At 35.5% G+C, this 10,648-nt stretch overlaps 1 protein-coding gene across 1 annotated transcript; it reads left to right on the top strand.

The window, feature by feature from the left end:
• Window positions 1-449: 449 nt before the first annotated feature.
• LOC143608193 (uncharacterized) lies at window positions 450-5,206 on the top strand. The gene is made up of 7 exons (XM_077083340.1): window positions 450-527; window positions 1,038-1,285; window positions 2,836-2,955; window positions 3,059-3,209; window positions 4,049-4,188; window positions 4,282-4,317; window positions 4,445-5,206. Exons 1-7 carry the CDS (start codon window positions 452-454, stop codon window positions 5,105-5,107), a joined length of 1,434 nt encoding a protein of 477 aa, XP_076939455.1. The 5' UTR covers window positions 450-451; the 3' UTR covers window positions 5,108-5,206.
• Window positions 5,207-10,648: the final 5,442 nt, after the last annotated feature.

Genomic DNA, 10,648 nt, shown 5'->3' on the forward strand with positions numbered 1-10,648 from the left:
AATGATAATGATAATGATAATGATAATGATAATAATAGTAGGTAGAATGCCCTAGGAAGCACGGAAGCACCGTTGTGGATGGTTATCTCCCCCAAAACTCGCACCTCCTTCTCCTCAATTTCCCCCAATTCAATTTCAGTTATTTATAAAACCGTCCAATCCTTCAAACCCCTAATTCCTTCCTTCGTTTTATGGAGAATAATAATAACTACAATTTAGACCATCCTTCCTTCACAATCACCGCTTAATTCATTCAATAATCCGGTTAGTTAGTTAACACTATTTACTCTTTCTTTCTAAGTTACTTTTTATTCCTTGCTGTTGCCTTCTTAATTGATTGATTCCTATTCAATTATGTGCTTTATTTATGAATTGTGTTTATGTTAACCGATTCTTTCTTTGTTTATTGTATTGTGCTTTGAAGGTTGATAGGTTATAATCAGAAGAAACAATGGGGAGTACTTTTAATCCGCAGATTTTGGTTGAGAAGTTGAGCAAGCTCAACAGTTCACAGCAAAGCATTGAGAGTATCCTACTCAAATCTATTATACTTTAATAATTCTTTTTAAATTCTTCTATTAATGCAAGCAATTCTGTTGGTAACTTCTTTTAAGGAACTGATGCTATTTCTATAACTCATGTATTTTTAGCTTGGTACTTAATAGGTTTTTGGTTATTGTTTAATTCTAGAAATAATAGAAAACAGGTAGGTCAGGCACTGTGTCAATTCGGGTAAACTTTTGGTGGATGGGTTGAAACTTAACTCTTTTTTTTTCTTCTCTATTAATAGTTATTTTGCCAAACATGATTATGATGTTTATACTTTATTTTGTTTCAATATTAATCTGATTTTTTTATTTAAATGATTTGAGAGGTTTTATGCATAAAGTTACACTTTGGGCGGATTTTGACTTATCTGGCGAGTTGCCTTTCAAGTTTATTTTTGTTTGACCTGTTAGAAATGGGTCAAAACTGTGACTTTTATCAACTCGTTTTCATGTATAGAGTGATTTTCTGTTATCCTTAATGAGATAAAGCTCTGTCACACTGGTGTATTTTTCATATGAACAAGGCAAAACAAGTTGTGGAAACATGGGCTAGACAGTTTCATTGTTCCCCGCGTGATCAGCGTCTGGCTTTTCTCTACCTTGCCAATGATATTCTGCAGAACAGCAGGCGAAAGGGTTCCGAATTTGTTGCTGAATTTTGGAAGGTTCTTCCAGATGCACTGCGTGATGTCATTGATAATGGTGATGAATCTGGAAGAAATTCTGCATTACGCCTGGTATGCACTTTTATTCTCCATGCTCGTCCTCTTAAAAATTATATTAAGTCTTTTTTGGTAATTTCAGTTTTGTTTCATTTTAGCCACTGTACTTTTATCAAAAGATTTATTTAATTTGAGTCATTACGTGGATCTAAAACTTTAAAAGTTTTTGTTTTGGTTGGCTCATCATTGTACTTGTATTACTTTAATGAGTACTAGGGATGTTAACGAGCTGAGCCAAGTCCGAGCTCGCCTAAGCTCAAGCTTGCCTGGTTTAATCTATGAGAGCTCAAGATTGTCTCGAGCTCTATTTCTAAAGCTCAAGCTGCTCTATTTATAAAGCTCGAGCATTTAACGAACCGATTGTTGAGTAGCTCACGAGTAACTTGGCTCATGTATGTTCGCTAGCTTACTTGAGCTCGATAAGTAAAGCCTGGACTTGGCTCGTATATTAAACAAGCTTATTTTAGCCCCGGGCTAGTTTAAGTTTCGCTCAAATTAGAGTTTTTCGCTTGCTGATCTTGAGTAGCTCACGAGCAGCTTGGCTCGCTATCACCTCTTATAATGACCCAAATGGGACAAATTTCCATCATTTAACAACTCAGATGTACAAATGAAAGTTTGATGAGAATTATTGGTGTTTTTTTGTTTTAAGAAAGCAAGAAAAGGTATAATGACTTGGATGCTGAAGAACATCTCTATGTATATATACAAAAAGTTAAAGCATACATTTTTAATTAACTTATTGGGTTCTATATGAATTCTGTGAATGTGCAAATGCAAACTGTGGCCCCAATAGCAAATAGAAGAATTAATCATATATGGTAATGGGTTGCAGTTTTGTTAGTGTTCTTAGGCCACAGTGCTATACTGTGGTTCATGTAACATGTAGGGCATCTTTTTCTGATGCATATATCTCTAATTTGTATACAATATCTTTGCCAACGTCTAAAAGAAAAAAAACTATATCCTATCCATCTATAATCCTTTATTTATGCACTCTTCATTTTCGGGGCCCTGTATCATACCTGGATCTGTCTTTGATACATGTTAGGGTTTTTATGATGAAAAATAATGTTTTCCCTTAAAATGTAGGACAATATACTTTTCTGTATGCTGATGGTCTTTTTTAGTGGGCAGGCTAAAAGGTGTAATTTGTGCTGCTCGAAACAAGTTGGGTCTGGCTAGGTCGACCCACACATTTTTTTTTATGTATTTCATAGATACTACTACAAAAGCTCTATTATTACAAAAATAATTCAACTTTTTAATAAAGCCTTTTAGGAAGTTTTTATGTATCTGAATTCGCTTCAAATTCAGATGACTTGCAAGTTGTTTGACCCGTTTTACTCTTTTTAGGTTACATCTTTTAGCTTACCCCACTACCTGTTAGTTTGTTAGTGATGGATCTTATCCCACACCAACCCATTTACAAGTAAATCTGATGATTTATAAATGTTTAGCTATATTCTATTCCTAATTGTCTTGCTTTCACTCTCTAAACCCTTTAAAAAGGAGTGAAACATTGCTTATAATTTTCATCTAAATTTATCGTTTCCTGCATGCAGGTCAACATTTTGGATGAAAGAAAGGTTTTTGGTTCTCGAGGGCAGGTTCTCAAGGAAGAGCTTGTAGGAAGGCATCGAGAAACTAATAATAGAAATGGGAAGCATTTAGGATCAAAATTGGTAATTGATTTTCTTCTTTTCTTACATATCACTGTATGAAATAATAAAGCTCCAGTATTTTTTTCAATGTTAGATCTTATTATTTTGTTTTAATCTCACACAGCCTGCTGGAAGTTCATTGGATAAGATAGTTTCTGGTTATCAGACTATATTTGCTGGGCAAGTTAATGAAGATGCTGTTATTAGCAAATGCAGGAATGCCAGTGGCTCTGTTGAAAAAGTGGTCAAGGAAATTGCCAGGGACATTAAATCTGGTTAATTTCTCTCCCGTTGTTAATTTTCAGTTTTTTCTAATTATATCTTGTTGAATTTGATTAGTAATTTTTTTAGTTATGTTACCATAAGTTTTTTTTTACCCTTTTTGGGATATTGTTTGTGGAGGCTGCCAAAATATTTAACATTTTTCGTTATGACCACCCATATATCAAAATTGTTAGGCCACCTAGATACATTATTTATCACTCTATCAGGTTTAATTTATTCTAATTCTGGCCAAAAACATGCCTGATGACAAAAGCGAGCTTAATTTTTTTTCTGAAAATACAACGATCTTAACCGATTAACTTGTTGGGTAAATGTTGGAAAAAAAAACCTATGGACTTTTGCGGAATTTACCAGTAACTCCTTTGACTTTGTTTTTCCATAATTACATCTTTGAACTTTTAATAACTCAATAAAATAGTCTGAGGACTTAAATGCCTACATATATGTCATTTTTTTTGTGATTAAGTCTCTTAACTTAACCAAGAAAAAATAGCTCCTTTGTTGCATGATTAAGTCTCTTAAAAATACGATATAACCTTTTTTTGAGCTTAATATAAGTTTAGGGACTTATATCCGAATTCAGCAGAAGGTCATAGGTTTTTTTTCCTTCTTTTTTGACATTTTGCCACAAGAAAGAATATTTGCCTTTTAAACCTTTTTAAGGGCATGCTTGTCATAACTCATCGACATGTTTCTGGCTAGACTCATATTTGGGCGTACTTAATAAAATGGTTGAATAATTTGGTGGTTTTTATCCCTGTCTTACTTATCAACTCCTCAAATTGAAAACAATAACATGTGTGGTATTTTCTTTCTTTCTTCAAATCAGCAAAAGCAAACGGGCCAGGTGTCGTGGATGAGCTAAAGGGGCAGCATTCTACATTGAGGGACTGTATTGAACAACTGACAGCTGTTGAATCATCAAGAGCAAATCTTATGTCTTATCTGAGGGACGCACTTCAACAACAGGTTTGTTGGTATCCTCAAGTTAGTATTATTTAGAACATGTATTTACATTTTATATCCTTTAATTAAAATAGAGCTTCTATCATTTATTTTCAGGAAATGAAGCTTGACCTAATCCGCAGTCAACTCAAGGTAGGTTACTCTTTTACTTAACTAAAAAATAATCAAGATAGTAGTTCAGTCAGACCAAAGTTTGTTAGTTCAAATTACAGTACTAGCCGTAACTTTTGTTGGTAATATCATGTTCCTGTGTTTTCAGGCTGCGCATACTCAGTCAGAAAAGGCTGATAGCATATGCAGGCAATTGCTTACCCCTGATGGCATTCAGTCTCAACCGGAGCAGCATTCTGCTCCCGTGATGTACACCCGACAGGCATCTCAATCCGATGATACTAAATCCGCGGCGGCTGCAATGGCGGCAAAGCTGACGGCATCCACATCTTCTGCAGAGATGCTCACATATGTCCTCTCGTCTCTAGCATCCGAGGGCGTAATTGGAAATTCACTGAAAGACTTGCCCGCAAATGATTACCCGTTACAGAAGAAACCGAAGATCAATACCGACCAACCTCATCCTTACATTCCGTCTTCTCAAAATACTCAACCGCCACCACCCCCTGACCAGCAACCACCACCACCATCATCTCCGCCACCTCAGCAGCCGATGCCGCCTGTTCAGCCATATCCAGTTACCCAATTCATGCAGTCTTCAGGGACTGCCATCGGGACAGGGGCGATACAATATGGGCATAGCATAATCCAACCGCCACCACCGCCCATGTCTGGATATCCAACTGCAGGACCACCAGTTAATGGTGTTTCCGCATATTCGCTGCCAGAGGGTTACCAGAATTATCAGATAGAAGGTAGTTTCTACAGTCAGCAATTAGCCATGCCGATGGCTCCTATGTCTAGGCAGTAGAATAACCAGTTATGTAGAAGTGATGGGGAGTTTAATGCATGATAGTTTTTTGCACATTGTTTAGATGTGTTAAGTGATACATAAGTCAAATAGATGAGATTTGGATTTTTTTTTTTTTTTTTAAATTTATAGCTGAATAGATGTTTGTGTGTTTTTTGTGTAATGACTTTTGCTTGTGGCATAGTGTAGTACAATGTCTTTTGAGGGTAACCAGTTGGAGCGGATTCGGTGGGTGTTCATCGGTTGGTTGTTCAGTTTCTTTGTTTTCAAAGGTTTTTTTCTGGTCGGAAATGAAAACTAAATTGAACCGAATTCAGGAAGTTGAAAACCAAATAAAATACTGAATTTGGTTTGGTTTCTAATTTTCGGCCAATTAAACCGAATAATTTTTAAAATTTTCATTTGCCATTATTTGCTAAATTGGTTGTGTTCGGCTAAATAAGATCTTGCTAAAGTTGTGGATGAGACCGAATTCAGGAAGTTCAAAATCAAATAAAAAATTGAATTTGGTTTTTGACCAAATAAACCAAATGATTGTTTTTCATTTACCATTTTTTTTCTTATTGGGTTGTGTTTGGCTGAATAAAATTATGCTAAAGTTGTGACTGGATTAGGCTAAATTTGTGTTAGGCTGAATTAAGTTTTTGGTTAATCCAGATTCCTATATCCAAAAACTTAATTGAAAAGTAATTTTGATGGAGAATTATCTCCATATTTAAAGTTCTTATTTTTAATATCTTTTATAATTTATGTTTATCACTTTTTTGTTTAGTTTAAATAGGGTTATGGTTGTTTATGTCACACACCAACCTAAGGTGGAAATGTCGGGACATGATCCAATTGCTCACAGCTCGAGTATACTATTATAATATAAAAGTGACAATATCTAATTAATTATTTTATTCAAAGTATACACACATTACTCAATTACAACAAGCAATTTAAATACATGAATATAAGCTTAAATAATGATTATCTTGATTATATCCTAATATCTTGTCTACGTGTCCAAACATTAATCTTCAATACAAGCAACCTGCATATGCGTAGAAAATGGTCAACAACACATGTTGAGTGAGATGATCACCAATTTTGACACAACAAATAGTTAAATAATTAATAAATAATAAATGGTAAATATTAAACACGCAAACAAACTCATGTGATAGTAATCAATCAAATCATAACAAACATATATCAACCAAAAACACAACCCAAGACTTGCTAGTGTGCCAATGAATCGTTGCCAAGCGAATCGGGCATTGATTACAATGACTAAAGTTGTCGTTTTACCTTCGCCAAGCGAATCGGGCTTCGGTTACTAAGACGGTCGTATGATCATACTAATGAGAACCCTATACAAGGGGACATGTTGGACCTCTCCAAATATTGTCAAGTAAACAATTAAACATGTAGCAATTAGCAAATAGCATTCAACTGATATTCACACAATGATTATGTTTGCGAGTTTGTGTATATATATAAGATAGAAAATATGAGTAAGTACGCATATGTCTCCAAAACGTTTAAAAACAGTAGATAAAAAGGAGAATGATCAAACTCACCTTAGATTAATGACAAGCGATTAATAAGTGCGATTAACGAGCTATGAATAAGCGAGTCATCCACTACACATCAAATGTTATGAACAATTCAGAATCTGAGATTTTAAGATATGATAATCTAAGTAAAAAAGAACTTGTTGCCACTGGAATCAATCCAAACGGATGTTTAGAACTCCAGTTATGTTATATTTAAGATTTAAGCGAGCTGGTACTGACCAGAATCCGAACAACGATTCTGAAGTCGGGTTATGGTCAGTAGCCTTAAAATTTTGTTACGAGAATAAAAGTCTTCTGAACCGAACGTTGAATCCGATTAGAAGCATGAGAAAACGTTAAGTCAAACTTGTTGACTGTTTTGCCCTTTAACGAGTTTTAAACGAATTGACCAGTCAACACCCTTCAACCATCGAAATTGATTTAAGATTATTGACTAGGGAATATATATGAACGATTCATATGTTTACAACTTACCCGGAAAGTGAAAGAATCAAGAGAAACGATGAGTCAAAGGTTGGTGCATAAGCAAAGTCAAACTTCAAGGCTCGTATCTTCAAGTAAAACGTCAAGAACCGAATGAGAAGGTGATGGTCAGAGGAGGTGATGGCTGAGAAGGCTCCTCTAGGGTTTAGGGATGATTTGTGGCAGAGAAATAATGATATGTTTATATATGATACACTAAAGCGAACTAAATATGGTAACTTACTTGTTTTAGAGTTAGATGTGCCTTTAATGATCAAATCAACATTATAACCTGTAAATTTTGTTCTTGATCAAGGGTTAATGAGTATGGACATGTATCTAAGCTATATTAGTATTATTGGGTCTTAAAACACTCGATTATGTCATAAAATAAGCGATTTGGGGCCAAAAACGAACTAGGAAGGAAGCTCGGAGCTTGAAATCTGTACAGTACATCCACGGCGGCGCGCGGTGGGCCTACGCCACCCAACGCGCGGCGCTCCAGCTAAGGGAGGGCATGTTTGGGTTTTTGACATTATTAGTCCTTTAGGTTTGATAATTGGTCATTTAATAAACTATTTATGATATAATTAGGAATTAAACATTAATTAAAGTACAAGAGCCTAAAGTGAATATATGAAAACTTAAATACTTATAAACATTTGATTTTTATTAATAATAACGATCTAAAAATGTTTCGGTCTGGTTAAACGCACACAAATACGGGTTTGGAAAATCCGAAATGTTATAGTTTAGTTGTCATTAGTTTTTGATTAAGTTTAATATAAAAGAACATTGTTCTTGGAACCATTGGTTCGATTTTATCGTATTTGTTAATTATGAGTCTCTCGAGTCATTGATCGCTTCCAAAACTGCATCAGTTGGTATCAGAGCTTTTCGTTCTCAAATGGCTCGACATGATGGTGAATACTTGCTTGATCGTAGATTCGCCAATCGAGGCAACGACAGAAGTGTTTTCTATTCATGTGCTCGTTGGGTTTCTATGGAATTTACAAGCTTAGTTAACCATTTAACTAATCACAATTAAGGCGGAAGCGTGATATTTACAAACTAAACATATCTATCCATATGTTTATATATGTATATCTTACAAGTTTATATAAGATATGTTCATGAACAACCTAGTTCATTCAAGTATTAAGATTACCAATAATCTATTTATTAGAAACCCGAAGCAAGGATCAAATGATACGGAAAAGCTAAACTATCAAGCTAGTAAATACTTACATTCTTAACCCTTTAAGAGTTTAGTAGATGGTTGAAGAAGATGATGATGTGAATGCTAGACTTTCAAAGGAAAACCCTCAAACGGAATATACCCCGAGTCTCCAACACACACCGAGCTATGCTAGGAAGCTTGAACACGAAAAACCCGAGACCCGAGCCTTTCTTTTTCCTTTTTGCCGTGAACAAGAAAGAAAGAAAGAAAGGAAGAGTTATATTTTTTTATGTTACTTGAAAGTGTTTATATATATTTGATCATGATCTTTTCTCATCATCACATACCATCATACTAACATGGTGTTAGGTTTTGGTTAGGTTTTGGTTAAGTAAAATACACTCAACCTTGTGACAAGAAATTGACCAAGATATGGGGTGTGGGGCCCACCCTAAAACCGGCCCCAATAATAATTTTTTTTTTTTTTTTTTTTTAATTTTATTTATTTTATACTTTATAAAATATATAAACACCCCATCTTTTATAAACCATTTTATAAAAGAATACATAGTTAAATAATCATTCCAATAATAATTATTTGAATAAATAAATTAACCGATTAATTTATTTAACACTTTCAAGTAAATATTCAGAAACCCGAATTTCTGAATGTATCGTGTTCTGTATTTGTCTTATAGATCTTATCTTAACAAATACATAATTGGTGTGTGTCTAACTCGTTATTGGGTATGACCCGACTTGGATCAAACATGACTAGCCACATTAACCTAATTATGTGTCTCGGGCATACGGTATTCCAACAATCTCCCACTTGCACGTGACTCATAAGAAGTTAATGCTAATGGTGAATACCGCCTAACAACAGGTCACCACCCCTAGTGTGTTTGACTAAGTGCCATTCAATAACATCATCCCCTTCAAGTCCATACTTGATATGACATAGGTAAGTCTTATCACTACATCCCTTTGTTACTAGATGTCCTGTTAAATCGAAGAGACACAGAGTGATCATTCTCTCAATGATTTAACTTAACAGGCCTTAGACATCTAAACTCTCAACACATAAGAGGAACAAATCCCATCTTGACTGCATACATCCTTGTTGACATCTCGTATGATATCTGAGCTCTTTCTTTTACGTCATCGTGTTACCGAAAAACAAAGAAGAGAGTCAAGTTATCAGACTTGATGAAAAACCAGATCCAATATGCATCTCAGGTCAAAGGACACAATGATACTCGCCTTTACTCAAGGATTACTTATGATCAGTTGCACTAACTCCATGCAGTGATCCTTGAGAGCGGATCATGTCCAATATTTGTATCCCACAAATATCTATGAACCTTGGTGGCAAACCTATGCCTTATATTCATCACATGAATATCAACCAATCCGGGTTCATAATAGTCTTACCTTCATACTTGTTCCCACAAGCATGATCGACTACGGACGTTTAGAACAACATAAGTCATTCATGGATTAAACATGCAAATATAGAACATAACTCATTGAATAATTAAACATAATTAATTTTCATGAGATACCCATTACATTCGCTCTTTTACAAACACTAAATACAGATTAAATCCACTCACTAGAATACCGAAGTCCTAATGCACAAACATGACCCTCATGCTTTGGCCTATCGAGGAGCTTCGTGAGTGGGTCCGCAATATTTTGATCGGTATGAACTTTATGAATACATATCTTTCTCTTTTCAACTTCATCCCTTATGTAGTTGAATCTGCGCTCAATGTGCCTCGTTTTCTGATGAGCACGAGGCTCCTTGATCTGTGCAATAGCACCTTCATTGTCACAGAATATTTCTAGGGGCTCCTGAATGGTAGAGACAATCCCTAGATCCATGATGAACTTTTTCATCCATGCAGCCTCTTGGGCTGCCATTGAAGCGGCGATGTACTCAGATTCTGTAGTGGATAACGCGACAACATCCTGCTTCGAACTCTTCCAAGAGACAGCGCCTCCATTCAAAATGAAGACATATCCCGACTGTGATCGAGAATCATCTCGGTCAGTTTGGAAACTCGCATCCACGTAACCCTTTACGACGAGTTCCTCCTCACCAGACCCATATATTAAAAACATATCCTTAGTCCTTCTAAGGTATTTTAATATATTCTTGACAGCCATCCAATGACTGTCACCTGGGTTGTGCTGGTATCTACTCGTTATGCTTAAAGCATACGAGACGTCCGGTCTAGTGCACATCATTGCATACATAATAGATCCTATTGCCGAAGCATAAGGAACATGCTTCATCCTATCCTGCTCTTCCTTAGAGCTAGGACTTTGGGA

This window comes from Bidens hawaiensis, unplaced genomic scaffold, assembly GCF_021521415.1.
Source record: "Bidens hawaiensis isolate Kalapana, Puna unplaced genomic scaffold, B.hawaiensis_p1.1 tig00105818_1, whole genome shotgun sequence".
NCBI lineage: Eukaryota > Viridiplantae > Streptophyta > Magnoliopsida > Asterales > Asteraceae > Bidens > Bidens hawaiensis.

Excerpts from the sequence above, each read along its gene's own strand:
- LOC143608193 (XM_077083340.1), top strand. The coding sequence starts at position 452 with ATGGGGAGTACTTTTAATCCGCAGATTTTGGTTGAGAAGTTGAGCAAG. Across the intron at positions 2,956-3,058 it reads AGCATTTAGGATCAAAATTG|CCTGCTGGAAGTTCATTGGA; the intron begins GTAATTGATTTT and ends AATCTCACACAG. Across the intron at positions 3,210-4,048 it reads TGCCAGGGACATTAAATCTG|CAAAAGCAAACGGGCCAGGT; the intron begins GTTAATTTCTCT and ends TCTTCAAATCAG.